General features: G+C 37.3%; 1 protein-coding gene across 1 annotated transcript in view; it reads left to right on the forward strand.

The window, feature by feature from the left end:
* LOC144440428 (Golgi-associated plant pathogenesis-related protein 1-like) overlaps positions 1-16,402 on the forward strand; it is a 19,159-nt gene extending 2,757 nt beyond the window's left edge. Inside the window, exons 2-5 of the mRNA XM_078129800.1 lie at positions 1,210-1,362; positions 9,191-9,469; positions 10,001-10,078; positions 16,227-16,402. Of these exons, the coding sequence (XP_077985926.1) occupies positions 1,210-1,362; positions 9,191-9,469; positions 10,001-10,078; positions 16,227-16,402 (686 nt within the window). The remainder of the gene's footprint in view (positions 1-1,209; positions 1,363-9,190; positions 9,470-10,000; positions 10,079-16,226) is intronic.
* The last annotated feature ends 640 nt before the right edge of the window (positions 16,403-17,042 follow it).

Here is a 17,042-nt window from a genome sequence, read left to right on the forward strand (position 1 = left end):
AAAGTATCATCTTTGTCTAGGGAAGCTTGTATCAAATCACATGATCAGAGGAGTAACAACGATCGTCCCATACTAGCTCTTACATACCATCCCTTTTCAACTAGAGTTAAACACATTATATACAAGCATTTTAATATCTTACGTTCTAATAGGGTTACCAATTTATTGTTTCCTGCAGTACCATTAACAGCTTGGCGTCGTGATACCAGTCTTAGAGATATGGTGGTACGTACAGAACAACGTGAATTGGAAGCTAATGCTGGTTCTTTTCCGTGCGATCGTACTCGATGTGGTACATGTCGTTTCATTATTAATACTAATCATGTTTTTGGCCCTAAGAACAGTGTGCCTGTTACAAGTAGATTTACTTGTATTAGTACTAATGTAGTGTATTGCATTACATGTCAAAAATGTGGTTTTCTATATATAGGTTCAACTGTACGTCGTCTTGGTGATCGTTTCGTGGAACATCTCCGTTTGACCAGACAAAAGAATCGTAACTATCCCGTATCTATGCATTTTATTAGAAACGATCATAATGTATCAGATATGTCCATTTCAGGAATTTGTAAGCTTTCTGGTGATGAGAAAGCTTTGACGTTGAAGGAAGAAGAAATCATTTTCCGTCTTGAAACGCTGGAACCCCTTGAAATTAATAGATTATTCTCGTCTTTCCCAATCTAATTATCATGATTATTGGGTATTTTTTTAAATTTCAGGCGTATTCTATTGGGTTCTATTAGGTGCGTGCGAATTTAAGAACTTATCCCACGTATAAGAGTTCATTTATATCACGCGCGGTTTTGTTCCATTATATTTAGAAATGTTCGGGTGTTCACCTGGCATTTCTCTGTCTCGCCAATTTTTCCTTTGAAAAAGAATATTTATTCGAAACGTCGGATTTAACAGCTATATATACGGACTGGTTTATTAGTTCCTTATGCATTTCTATGTATGTATGTATGTATGTATGTATGTATGTATGTATGTATGTATGTATGTATGTATGTATGTATGTATATCTTTATATGTGTGTGCCAACCTAAATACTCTCAAAAGTATCCATTGGGTGTGTGCATGTATGAGGTTGTTTCACAGCAAATGTTTTTTTTAAATGGTAAGCTTCAACAGAGATGCAAATGTAGAAGATACAGTTTGTCCCTGTGTTTTTGTTATATACTATTTTTCATGTGTTATTTTACTACACAGGTCCAGAGGTACCCTATTATGATAGTGAAGGATGTGGTTCTGCGTACAAACACGCCCCATTTAGATGTGGCAATATGTGTATTAAGGAGACACAGTTCTGTGATGGCTTTATCCAGTGTACAGACAGTGGAGCTGGTGACGAAATGGATTGTGGTATGTTTATGAATTTTCTCTAATTAACTCTATTAACGATCAGGGACAGATGTTATATTTTATATCCATGTCTGTTACCAAGGACAGATGTTATATTTATATCCCTGTCTGTTACCAAGGACAGATGTTATATTTATATCCCTGTCTGTTACCAAGGACACAGGTTATATTTATATCCCTGTCTGTTACCAAGGACAGATGTTATATTTATATCCCTGTCTGTTACCAAGGACAGAGGTTATATTTTATATCCCTGTCTGTTACCAAGGACAGATGTTATATTTATATCCCTGTCTGTTACCAAGGACAAAGGTTATATTTATATCCCTGTCTGTTACCAAGGACAGATGTTATATTTATATCCCTGTCTGTTACCAAGGACAGAGGTTATATTTTATATCCCTGTCTGTTACCAAGGACAGATGTTATATTTATATCCATGTCTGTTACCAAGGACAGAGGTTATATTTATATCCCTGTCTGTTACCAAGGACAAAGGTTATATTTTATATCCTTGTCTGTTACCAAGGACAGAGGTTATATTTTATATCCCTGTCTGTTACCATGGACAGATGTTATATTTTATATCCCTGTCTGTTACCAAGGACAGATGTTATATTTATATCCCTGTCTGTTACCAAGGACAGAGGTTATATTTATATCCCTGTCTGTTACCAAGGACAGAGGTTATATTTTATATCCATGTCTGTTACCAAAGACAAAGGTTATATTTATATCCCTGTCTGTTACCAAGGACAGAGGTTATATTTATATCCCTGTCTGTTACCAAGGACAGAGGTTATATTTATATCCCTGTCTGTTACCATGGTCAAAGGTTATATTTTATATCCATGTCTGTTACCAAGGACAGATGTTATATTTTATATCCCTGTCTGTTACCAAGGACAGAGGTTATATTTATATCCCTGTCTGTTACCAAGGACAGATGTTATATTTTATATCCATTTCTGTTACCAAGGACAGAGGTTATATTTATATCCCTGTCTGTTACCAAGGACACAGGTTGTATTTATATCCCTGTCTGTTAACAAGGACAGATGTTATATTTATATCCCTGTCTGTTACCAAGGACACAGGTTATATTTATATCCCTGTCTGTTACCATGGACAGAGGTTATATTTTATATCCCTGTCTGTTACCAAGGACACAGGTTATATTTATATCCCTGTCTGTTACCAAGGACAGAGGTTATATTTATATCCCTGTCTGTTACCAAGGACACAGGTTATATTTATATCCCTGTCTGTTACCAAGGACAGATGTTATATTTATATCCCTGTCTGTTACCAAGGACAGAGGTTATATTTATATCCATGTCTGTTACCAAGGACAGAGGTTATATTTATATCCCTGTCTGTTACCAAGGACACAGGTTATATTTATATCCCTGTCTGTTACCAAGGACAGAGGTTATATTTTATATCCCTGTCTGTTACCAAGGACAGAGGTTATATTTATATCCCTGTCTGTTACCAAGGACAAAGGTTATATTTATATCCCTGTCTGTTACCAAGGACAGAGGTTATATTTATATCCATGTCTGTTACCATGGACAGAGGTTATATTTTATATCCCTGTCTGTTACCAAAGACAGAGGTTATATTTTATATCCCTGTCTGTTACCAAGGACAGAGGTTATATTTTATATCCCTGTCTGTTACCAAGGACAGAGGTTATATTTATATCCCTGTCTGTTACCAAGGACAGAGGTTATATTTATATCCCTGTCTGTTACCATGGACAAAGGTTATATTTATATCCATTTCTGTTACCAAGGACAAAGGTTATATTTATATCCATTTCTGTTACCAAGGACACAGGTTATATTTATATCCATTTCTGTTACCAAGGACAGATGTTATATTTATATCCATGTCTGTTACCATGGACAGAGGTTATATTTATATCCCTGTCTGTTACCAAGGACAGAGGTTGTATTTATATGCATTTCTGTTACCAAGGACAGAGGTTGTATTTATATCCCTGTCTGTTAACAAGGACAGATGTTATATTTATATCCCTGTCTGTTACCAAGGACACAGGTTATATTTATATCCCTGTCTGTTACCATGGACAGAGGTTATATTTTATATCCCTGTCTGTTACCAAGGACACAGGTTATATTTATATCCCTGTCTGTTACCAAGGACAGAGGTTATATTTATATCCCTGTCTGTTACCAAGGACAGAGGTTATATTTATATCCCTGTCTGTTACCAAGGACAGAGGTTATATTTATATCCCTGTCTGTTACCAAGGACAGATGTTATATTTATATCCCTGTCTGTTACCAAGGACACAGTTTATATTTATATCCCTGTCTGTTACCAAGGACAGATGTTATATTTATATCCCTGTCTGTTACCAAGGACAGAGGTTATATTTATATCCCTGTCTGTTACCAAGGACAGAGGTTATATTTATATCCCTGTCTGTTACCAAGGACACAGGTTATATTTATATCCCTGTCTGTTACCAAGGACAGAGTTTATATTTTATATCCCTGTCTGTTACCAAGGACAGAGGTTATATTTATATCCCTGTCTGTTACCAAGGACAAAGGTTATATTTATATCCCTGTCTGTTACCAAGGACAGAGGTTATATTTATATCCATGTCTGTTACCATGGACAGAGGTTATATTTTATATCCCTGTCTGTTACCAAAGACAGAGGTTATATTTTATATCCCTGTCTGTTACCAAGGACAGAGGTTATATTTTATATCCCTGTCTGTTACCAAGGACAGAGGTTATATTTATATCCCTGTCTGTTACCAAGGACAGAGGTTATATTTATATCCCTGTCTGTTACCATGGACAAAGGTTATATTTATATCCATTTCTGTTACCAAGGACAGAGGTTATATTTATATCCCTGTCTGTTACCAAGGACACAGGTTGTATTTATATCCATTTCTGTTACCAAGGACAAAGGTTATATTTATATCCATTTCTGTTACCAAGGACACAGGTTATATTTATATCCATTTCTGTTACCAAGGACAGATGTTATATTTATATCCATGTCTGTTACCATGGACAGAGGTTATATTTATATCCATTTCTGTTACCAAGGACAGAGGTTATATTTATATCCCTGTCTGTTACCAAGGACAGAGGTTGTATTTATATGCATTTCTGTTACCAAGGACAGAGGTTGTATTTATATCCCTGTCTGTTACCAAGGACAGAGGTTATATTTATATCCCTGTCTGTTACCAAGGACACAGGTTATATTTATATCCCTGTCTGTTACCAAGGACAAAGGTTATATTTATATCCATGTCTGTTACCAAGGACAGAGGTTATATTTATATCCCTGTCTGTTACCAAGGACAGAGGTTATATTTTATATCCCTGTATGTTACCAAGGACAGATGTTATATTTATATCCATGTCTGTTACCAAGGACAAAGGTTATATTTATATCCATGTCTGTTACCAAGGACAGAGGTTATATTTATATCCCTGTCTGTTACCAAGGACAAAGGTTATATTTATATCCATATCTATTACCAAGGACAGAGGTTATATTTATATCCCTGTCTGTTACCAAGGACAGAGGTTATATTTATATGCATTTCTGTTACCAAGGACAGAGGTTATATTTATATCCCTGTCTGTTACCAAGGACAGATGTTATATTTTATATCCCTGTCTGTTACCAAGGACAAAGGTTATATTTATATCCCTGTCTGTTACCAAGGAGAGAGGTTATATTTATATCCCTGTCTGTTACCAAGGACAAAGGTTATATTTATATCCCTGTCTGTTACCAAGGACAGAGGTTATATTTTATATCCCTGTCTGTTACCAAGGACAGAGGTTATATTTATATCCCTGTCTGTTACCAAGGACACAGGTTATATTCATATCCATGTCTGTTACCAAGGACAGAAGTTATATTTATATCCCTGTCTGTTACCAAGGACAGATGTTATATTTTATATCCCTGTCTGTTACCAAGGACAGATGTTATATTTATATCCATGTCTGTTACCAAGGACAGAGGTTATATTTATATCCCTGTCTGTTACCAAGGACAGAGGTTATATTTATATGCATTTCTGTTACCAAGGACAAAGGTTATATTTATATCCCTGTCTGTTACCAAGGACAGAGGTTATATTTATATCCCTGTCTGTTACCAAGGACACAGGTTATATTTATATCCCTGTCTGTTACCAAGGACACAGGTTATATTTATATCCCTGTCTGTTACCAAGAACAGAGGTTATATTTATATCCCTGTCTGTTACCAAGGACACAGGTTATATTTATATCCCTGTCTGTTACCAAGGACAAAGGTTATATTTTATATCCATGTCTGTTACCAAGGACAGATGTTATATTTATATCCCTGTCTGTTACCAAGGACAGAGGTTATATTTATATCCCTGTCTGTTACCAAGGACAGAGGTTATATTTATATCCCTGTCTGTTACCAAGGACAAAGGTTATATTTATATCCCTGTCTGTTACCAAGGACAAAGGTTATATTTATATCCCTGTCTGTTACCAAGGACAAAGGTTATATTTATATCCCTGTCTGTTACCAAGGACAGATGTTATATTTATATCCCTGTCTGTTACCAAGGACAGAGGTTATATTTATATCCCTGTCTGTTACCAAGGACAGAGGTTATATTTATATCCCTGTCTGTTACCAAGGACAAAGGTTATATTTTATATCCCTGTCTGTTACCAAGGACAGATGTTATATTTATATCCCTGTCTGTTACCAAGGACAGAGGTTATATTTATATCCCTGTCTGTTACCAAGGACAGAGGTTATATTTATATCCCTGTCTGTTACCAAGGACACAGGTTATATTTATATCCCTGTCTGTTACCAAGGACAGATGTTATATTTTATATCCCTGTCTGTTACCAAGGACAGAGGTTATATTTATATCCCTGTCTGTTACCAAGGACAAAGGTTATATTTATATCCCTGTTTGTTACCAAGGACGGATGTTATATTTATATCCCTGTCTGTTACCAAGGACAGATGTTATATTTATATCCCTGTCTGTTACCAAGGACAGAGGTTATATTTAGATCCCTGTCTGTTACCAAGGACAAAGGTTATATTTAGATCCCTGTCTGTTACCAAGGACAAAGGTTATATTTATATCCCTGTCTGTTACCAAGGACAGAGGTTATATTTATATCCCTGTCTGTTACCAAGGACAGATGTTATATTTATATCCCTGTCTGTTACCAAGGACAGAGGTTATATTTATATCCCTGTCTGTTACCATGGACAAAGGTTATATTTATATGCATTTCTGTTACCAAGGACAGATGTTATATTTATATCCATCTCTGCGAGTTTCATTTTAAACATTGTCATTAATAACTTAATGGATAGGTAGAGATTAAGAACCCAGAGTTAATTTAAGCTATGGGTTTAACAGCAACCAACCTTGACCAACCGATGGCGCCCTACCTTCTTTTAATTTTGTGTATTTTATTACCTCATGATTAGAGGAAGGTTTGAGTTGGATAGAAATAACCGAGGGACAGAGAGATACATGGGTAAATGCGGAAGTGGCTTTATTGAGGATGTGCTGGAACATGAGAAATGATTTATCATCCGCACGCTGGCAGGAATGCGCGCACACACACACACACACACACACACACACACACACACACACACACACACACACATGCACGTACCTACCTACATCTACACATCTACCTACCAATCTGATTAAAATCTGTTGAAAGCAGCGAGATGTCTTTATTTACATCTATTTTCATCGTTTTGTGTCGTTAGTTTTGTTCTGTGTGATCGCCGCCTTCCCACAACTGACCCCGTGTAATAGAAAACCTCGATTGAATGACAAGGATGCTTCAACCAATCAGCATGTTCTTTCAAGATCATTCGGAGATATGGTGCCGCAACCACCGCCGGATTCTGTCGTCAACGCAATCCTCGTGTGTATGTTATTTTTTTCTTCTTCAATTTTTCCAGTGTACGCAGCTACCAACGTAACGCTCATCCTGATTGGCTACTCAAAAGCGGGAGATTCAAATGGCATTTTTCTATTACATAGGGTCAGATGGGAAGGCGGGGATCACCAGGAACAAAACAAACGATACAAGACCGTGAAAATATAGTTAAATAAAGACATCTAGCCGCTGTCAACACATCAGATTTTAATCAGATTTGTAACCTACCTGCCTGCCTGCTTACTTATAATTACCTACCTACCTAAACTACCTACCTACCTACCTACAGGCAGGCAGGCATACATACATACATACATACATACATACATACATACATACATACATACATACATACATACATACGTACGTACGTACGTACGTACGTACGTACATACATACATACATACATACATACATACATACATACATGCATGCATGCATGCATGCATGTAGACGCACTCACGGACGCACACACACACACACATACATACATACATACATACATACATACATACATACATACATACATACATACATACATACGTACGTACGTACGTACGTACGTACGTACGTACGTACGTACGTACATACATACATACATACATACATGCATGCATGCATGCATGTATGCAGACGCACGCACGGACGCACACACACACACACACATACATACATACATACATACATACATACATACATACATACACACACACACACACACACACACACACATACATACATACATACATACATACATACATACATACATACATACATACATACATACATACATACATACATACATACATACATACATGCATACATACACACACACACACATACATACATACATACATACATACATACATACATACATACATACATACATACATATACATACATACATACATACATACATACATACATACATACATACATACATACATACACATACTAGACAGACAGACAGACAGACAGACAGACAGACAGACAGACAGACAGACAGACAGACAGACAGACAGACAGACATACAAACATTCAGACAGACAGACAGACAGACAGACAGACAGACAGACAGACAGACAGACAGACAGACAGACAGACAGACATACATACATACATACATACATACATACATACATACATACATACATACATACATACATACATACATACATACATACATACATACATACATACACATATAAATATGTGATAATAAACATAATATCTAAATCTTATCTTAATATCTACTATACTTCTCAAAAATAAAAGTCAAACATTCATCATGGCTTTATAAAGGAACCTCAAATTCTTTCTCATTTAAATCAAGGGAAAAAAATATTTGAATTAGAATGGATCTATTTCGGTACTATCGGTCCGATATGGTCACTGGTTACTCTATTAAATCTATTGGCCAATTTAGAACTCCAGTTTGAGTGAGATCGTATTACTAGAATTATTTGTTATCGATATTGGTTGTTGAAATGTACAATATTGGTTTTTGAAATGTACAATATTGGTTGTTGAAATGTACAATATTGGTGGATATAAATCCTTACCTTTATTCTCCGGAGATAGCGTAGTCATAGGGGCCACGGTCGATGGATAGTCTGTGAATGACAGTATAATACAAATTGATGGCGCTGTACGTAAAAAAATTTCATACCACATCACATACACTTTGAAGAGTTACCAAGAAACGCCAAATTAAAAGTTCATCGTCTTTACTGTGATCCAGTTTTGCTTGACGAGAGTCAGCATGTTATCGATGCATTGTATGTTTATAACAGGGTTTGACATGGCAATTCATATTCACGATTCATTATTTATTTTTCGTTTAGGATATGGGGAGACTGGTAAGAAGGGTTGTTTGAAACCTAGCCAAGTTGATAAATTAAATGGCGATCTGAAAGCACTAAACGACCAACTATTAGAAGCTATGAACTACTTCCGTTGTCTACATGGAGTGAACCCTTTGGTTTGGGATATACAAGAAGAGCAGTTTTCCATAGGGGTATCTAACAGCAACGCCGCCATCAAAAGAGTTGAACACGCCCACGACAATCCCTTTGGTGAAAACCTGGCTATGCAAGCTGTCCTGGATAGTACTTCAATATCTGGTAAATCTAAAAAACTAAGCACCGTACATGAATCCTTTTGTCAACACATTATTGTATTGGACTTGACATGTTGGCAATAAGTATAGTCAGGATCGATCTATCAACAAATGTGACTCAATGACAATGTAACTTACCCATTAGATTTGGTTAACCGAGCATACACATCACTGAAATCAAACTTCATTGGAGAATATTTAAAGTAACATATCGCCTCCCGAGTACGTGACAGTGATTATACTTGATAAGTAATATACCCCATCGTAGTTGGAAACTATAATATCATATAATATGTGTGTGTTCAGCAGACGAGATGAAAAGAAAGTGAAACTGACTTGACCCTAGCTTACCTTGCATAAAATAACATCAAATAATGTCTGTTATTTACAAATATGTATGGGAACAAATGCCCATGCGATGATGGGACACTATGTTGAATGTATTAGTAATTTAAGCTTAATTATAGCTATTAATCATTTTCCCCCGCTCCCCATCCAGAACACCTCATTGATATATTTTCTGTTGACTTTACAGGGTATGGTTTCGCTAAGATGTGGTATGACGAAATTCAATTCTACGATTATGCAAATCCTAACTTTGCATCTGAGACAGGTATGTATACTAGCAAATTTCATGTTGTGATACAGTTGGGGAAAGTTGACGTTAAGGGAATATATAGTAATGTATCAAAACGCCCAATATGTGTCGTCATGGATCATAAAATTCCATTGTAAGAAAAATAAGAAGGTAAACATATCAATTTAGTCATTTGGGTTGAAAATTACCATGTAAATAATAAAGTACTGTGGTGATTCATTACAAATTGAGAGTAACATGACAAAACTGAGTTGAAGAATTGTTTATCATATCATAACTAAATATGAAAGATATGTCGTTAAAAACAAGGCCACCTTTGCAGGGACTCTCACTTTAATACGTCATGACAACAAGATAATTGATAGTTCATGTGCTTATATTGAGAGGGTGTACTTCTTAGCATTGGTTGGGGAGTACTTCTTAGTACTGATAGGGGTGTACTTCTTAGTACTGATAGGGGTGTACTTCTTAGTACTGATAGGGGTGTACTTCTTAGTATTGATAGGGGTGTACTTCTTAGTACTGATAGGGGTGTACGTCTTAGTATTGATAGGGGAGTACTTCTTAGTACTGATAGGGGTGTACTTCTTAGTACTGATAGGGGTGTACTTCTTAGTATTGATAGGGGTGTACTTCTTAGTACTGATAGAGGTGTACTTCTTAACTTCTTAGTACTGATAGAGGTGTACTTCTTAGTACTGATAGGGATGTACTTCTTAGTACTGATAGGGGTGTACTTCTTAGTACTGATAGGGGTGTACTTCTTAGTATTGATAGGGATGTACTTCTTAGTACTGATAGAGGTGTACTTCTTAGTACTGATAGGGGTGTACTTCTTAGTACTGATAGGGGTGTACTTCTTAGTACTGATAGGGGTGTACTTCTTAGTACTGATAGGGGTGTACTTCTTAGTATTGATAGGGATGTACTTCTTAGTACTGATAGAGGTGTACTTCTTAGTACTGATAGGGATGTACTTCTTAGTACTGATAGGGGTGTACTTCTTAGTACTGATAGGGGTGTACTTCTTAGTATTGATAGGGATGTACTTCTTAGTACTGATAGAGGTGTACTTCTTAGTACTGATAGGGGTGTACTTCTTAGTACTGATAGGGGTGTACTTATTAGTATTGGTTGGGGAGTACTCAGTACTGATAGGGGTGTACTTCTTAGTACTGATAGGGGTGTACTTCTTAGTATTGATAGGGTGTACTTCTTAGTACTGATAGGGGTGTACTTCTTAGTATTGATAGGGGTGTACTTCTTAGTACTGATATGGGTGTACTTCTTAGTACTGATAGGGGTGTACTTCTTAGTATTGATAGGGGTGTACTTCTTAGTATTGGTTGGGGAGTACTTCTCAGTACTGATAGGGGTGTAATTCTTAGTACTAATAGGGGTGTACTTCTTAGTACTGATAGGGGTGTACTTCTTAGTACTGATAGGGGTGTACTTAGTACTGATAGGGGTGTACTTCTTAGTAGTAATAGGGGTGTACTTGTCAGTACTGATAGGGATGTACTTCTTAGTACTAATAGGGGTGCACTTCTTAGTATTGCTAGGGGTGTACTTATTAGTACTGATAGGGGTGTACTTCTTAGTATTGATAGGGGTGTACTTCTTAGTATTGGTTGGGGAGTACTTCTCAGTACTGATAAGGGTGTACTTCTCAGTACTGATAGGGATGCACTTCTTAGTACCGATAAGGGTGTAATTAGTACTGATAGGGGTGTACTTCTTAGTACTGATAGGGGTGTACTTCTTAGTATTGATAGGGTGTACGCCTTAGTACTGATAGGGATGTACTTCTTAGTACTGATAGGGGTGTACTTCTTAGTACTGATAGGGGTGTACTTCTTAGTACTGATAGGGGTGTACTTCTTAGCATTGGTTGGGGAGTATTTCTCAGTACTGATAGGGGTATACTTCTTAATACTGATAGGGATGTACTTCTAAGTATTGATAGGGGTGTACTTCTTAGCATTGGTTGGGGAGTACTTCTCAGTACTGATAGGGGTGTACTTCTTAGTATTGATAGGATGTACTTCTTAGTATTGATAGGGGTGTACTTCTTAGTATTGATAGGGTGTACTTCTTAGTACCGATAGGGGTGTACTTCTTAGTACTGATAGGGGTGTACTTCTTAGTATTGATAGGGGAGTATTTCTTAGTACTGATAGGGGAGTATTTCATATTACTGATAGGGGTGTACTTCTTAGTAATGATAGGGATGTACTTCTTAGTATTGATAGGAGTGTACTTCTTAGTACTGATAGGGGAGTACTTTTTAGTACTGAAAGGGGTGTACTTCTTAGTATTGACAGGGGTGTACTTCTTAGTAATGTTAGGGTGTACTTCTTAGTATTGATAGGGATGTACTTCTTAGTATTGATAGGAGTGTACTTCTTAGTACTGATAGGGTTGTACTTCTTAGTACTGATAGGGGAGTATTTCATATTACTGATAGGGGTGTACTTCTTAGTAATGATAGGGATGTACTTCTTAGTATTGATAGGAGTGTACTTCTTAGTACTGATAGGGGAGTACTTTTTAGTACTGAAAGGGGTGTACTTCTTAGTATTGACAGGGGTGTACTTCTTAGTAATGTTAGGGTGTACTTCTTAGTATTGATAGGGGTGTACGTCTTAGTACTGATATGGATGTACTTATTAGTACTGATAGGGGTGTACTTCTTAGTATTGATGGGTTGTACTTCTTAGTATTGATAGGGGTGTACTTCTTAGTACTGATAGGGGTGTACTTCTTAGTACTGATAGGGGTGTACTTCTTAGTATTGATAGGGGTGTACTTCTTAGTATTGGTTGGGGAGTACTTCTCAGTACTGATAAGGGTGTACTTCTCAGTACTGATAGGGATGCACTTCTTAGTACCGATAGGGGTATACTTAGTACTGATAGGGGTGTACTTCTTAGTACTGATAGGGTGTACTTCTTAGTACTGATAGTGATGTACTTCTTAGTACTGATAGGGGTGTACTTCTTTGTGCTGATAGGGGAGTACTTCTTAGTGCTGATAGGGGTGTACTTCTTAGTATAGGTTGGGGAGTACTTCTCAGTACTGATAAGGGTGTACTTCTCAGTACTGATAGGGATTCACTTCTTAGTACCGATAGGGGTGTACTTAGCACTGATAGGGGTGTACTTCTTAGTACTGATAGGGGTGTACTTCTTAATATTGATAGGGTGTACTTCTTAGTACTGATAGGGATGTACTTCTTAGTACTGATAGGGGTGTACTTCTTAGTACTGATAGGGGTGTACTTCTTAGTTCTGATAGGGGTGTACTTCTTATTATTGATAGGGGTGTACTTCTTAGTACTGATAAGGGTGTACTTCTTAGTACTGATAGGGATGTACTTCTTAGTATTGATAGGGGTGTACTTCTTAGCATTGGTTTGGGAGTATTTCTCAGTACTGATAAGGGTATACTTCTTAATACTGATAGGGATGTACTTCTTAGTATTGATAGGGGTGTACTTCTTAGCATTGGTTGGGGAGTACTTCTCAGTACTGATAGGGGTGTACTTCATAGTATTCATAGGGGTGTACTTCTTAGTATTGATTGGGTGTACTTCTTAGTACTGATAGGGGTGTACTTCTTAGTATTGATAGGGTGTACTTCTTAGTATTCATAGGGGTGTACTTCTTAGTATTGATTGGGTGTACTTCTTAGTACTGATAGGGGTGTACTTCTTAGTATTGATAGGGTGTACTTCTTAGTACCGATAGGGGTGTACTTCTTAGTATTGATAGGGGAGTACTTCTTAGTACTGATAGGGGAGTATTTCTTATTACTGATAGGGGTGTACTTCTTAGTATTGATAGGGATGTACTTCTTAGTACTGATAGGGGTGTACTTCTTAGTACTGATAGGGGAGTACTTCTTAGTACTGATAGGGGTATACTTCTTATTACTGATAGGGGTGTACTTCTTAGTATTGATGGGGTGTACTTCTTAGTATTGATAGGTGTGTACTTCTTAGTATTGATAGGGGTGTACTTCTTAGTATTGATAGGGTGTACCTCTTAGTACTGTTAGGGATGTACTTCTTAGTATTGATGGGGTGTACTTCTTAGTACTGATAGGGTTGTACTTCTTAGTACTGATAGGGGTGTACTTCTTAGTACTGATAGGGGTGTACTTCTTTGTACTTATAGGGGTGTACTTCTTAGTATTGATAGGGGTGTACTTCTTAGTACTGATAGGGGTATACTTATTAGTACTGATAGGGGTGTACTTCTTAGTATTGATGGGGTGTACTTCTTAGTATTGATAGGGGTGTACTTCTTAGTATTGATAGGGGTGTACTTCTTAGTACTGATAGGGGTGTACTTCTTAGTACTGATAGGGGTGTACTTCTTAGTATTGATAGGGTGTACTTCTTAGTACTGATAGGGATGTACTTCTTAGTACTGATAGGGGTGTACTTCTTAGTACTGATAGGGGTGTACTTCTTAGTACTGATAGGGGTGTACTTCTTAGTACTGATAGGGGTGTACTTCTTAGTACTGATAGGGGTGTACTTCTTAGTACTGATAGGGGTGTACTTCTTAGTATTGATGGGGAGTACTTCTTAGTACTGATAGGGGTGTATTTCTTAGTACTGATATGGGTGTATTTCTTAGTACTGTAAAAGGGTGTACTTCTTAGTACTGATAGGGGTGTACTTCTTAGTACTGATAGGGGTGTATTTCTTAGTACTGATAGGGATGTACTTCTTAGTACTGATAGGGGTGTACTTCTTAGTACTGATAGGGGTGTACTTCTTAGTATTGATAGGGGTGTACTTCTTAGTACTTATAGGGTGTACTTCTTAGTACTGATAGGGGTGTACTTCTTAGTACTGATAGGGGTGTACTTCTTAGTACTGATAGGGGTTTACTTCTTAGTACTGATAGGGGTGTACTTCTTAGTACTGATAGGGGTGTACTTCTTAGTACCGATAGGGGTGTACTTCTTAGTATTGATAGGGGTGTACTTCTCAGTACTGATAGGGGTGTACTTCTTAGTACTGATAGGGGTGTACATCTTAGTACTGATAGGGGTGTACTTCTTAGTACTGATAGGGGTGTACTTCTTAGTACCGATAGGGGTGTACTTCTTAGTATTGATAGGGGTGTACTTCTCAGTACTGATAGGGGTGTACTTCTTAGTACTGATAGGGGTGTACTTCTTAGTACTGATAGGGGTGTACTTCTTAGTACTGATAGGGGTGTACTTCTTAGTACTGATAGGGATGTACTTCTTAGTACTGATAGGGGTGTACTTCTTAGCACTGATAGGGATGTACTTCTTAGTACTGATAGGGGTGTACTTCTTAGTACTGATAGGGGTGTACTTCTTAGTACTTATAGGGTGTACTTCTTAGTACTGATAGGGGTGTACTTCTTAGTACTGATAGGGGTGTACTTCTTAGTACTGATAGGGGTGTACTTCTTAGTACCGATAGGGGTGTACTTCTTAGTACCGATAGGGGTGTACTTCTTAGTATTGATAGGGGTGTACTTCTCAGTACTTATAGGGGTGTACTTCTTAGTACTGATAGGGGTGTACTTCTTAGTACTGATAGGGGTGTACTTCTTAGTACTGATAGGGGTGTACTTCTTAGTACCGATAGGGGTGTACTTCTTAGTACTGATAGGGGTGTACTTCTCAGTACTGATAGGGATGTACTTCTTAGTACTGATAGGGTGTACTTCTTAGCATTGGTTGGGGAGTACTTCTCAGTACTGATAGGGGTGTACTTCTTAGTATTGATAGGGGTGTACTTCTTAGTACTGATAGTGGTGTACTTCTTAGTATTGATAGGGGTGTACCATAGGCCATGTTATCGTAACCATACAACTTGTTTTCACAAATCAGGAAATTGAAAGAAACCTACAGTGGGAAATTTGGATTCTGATTTTTTAGATGTTTTTCATTTAAGTATTGGCTGGACAATAATGGAGAAAATGATACATGTTATCTATAGTATGAATATGATAAGCAAGTATAGTTACTATATGTTTTGCGTTTTATTTTAACAAAGAATGTCTTAAATTTCTGTTTTCAATGTATAAAAAAATGTTTAGAGTTGGATGCTTAAACTAGTATAGGGTGGAACAGGTTATCAGAAACAATTATTATTTTTTTTGCCCCCTAGGTCATTTCACACAGTTGATCTGGAAGGACTCACGTCGTGTTGGGTGTTCAGTTGCTGAAACCACTGACAGGACTGGCAACTGGATGGAGTATTACGTTACATGTGAATATTTTCCCAAGGGAAACCAGGGTGATTCCCCAGATTATGCACAAAATATCCCACGTCCAATTAACTAACCAAGGTGATTCACGCCATATAATACACAAAATATCCCACGTCCAATTAACTAACCAAGGTGATTCACGCCATATAATACACAAAATATCCCACGTCCAATTAACTAACCAAGGTGATTCACGCCATATAATATACAAAATATCCCACGTCCAATTAACTAACCAAGGTGATTCACGCCATATAATACACAAAAAATCCCACGTCCAATTAACTAACCAAGGTGATTCACGCCATATAATACACAAAATATCCCACGTCCAATTAACTAACGTTATAAGCAGCAAAATTATGTACAAAGTATTCTACGTCAAGCTATCCATTTAAGTTTAAAAGTCCCCCTAACACATTGATCAATATTAAGTAATACACTACTTTACCAACATAGATGGATTTTTATTTGACGACTGGACAATGCTATTAACACACAGACAAACAAACACACACACACACACACACACTCTCTCTCTCTCTCCCTCTCTCTCTCTCTCTCTCTCTCTCTCTCTCTCTCTCTCTCTCTCTCCCCCCTCTCTCCCCCCCCTCTCTCTCTCTCTCTCTCTCTCTCTCTCTCTCTCTCTCTCTCTCTCTCTCTCTCTCTCTCTCTCTCTCTCTCTCTCTCTCTCTCTCTCTCTCTCTCTCTCT

The sequence above is a fragment of the Glandiceps talaboti genome, chromosome 9 (assembly GCF_964340395.1).
Source record: "Glandiceps talaboti chromosome 9, keGlaTala1.1, whole genome shotgun sequence".
NCBI lineage: Eukaryota > Metazoa > Hemichordata > Enteropneusta > Spengelidae > Glandiceps > Glandiceps talaboti.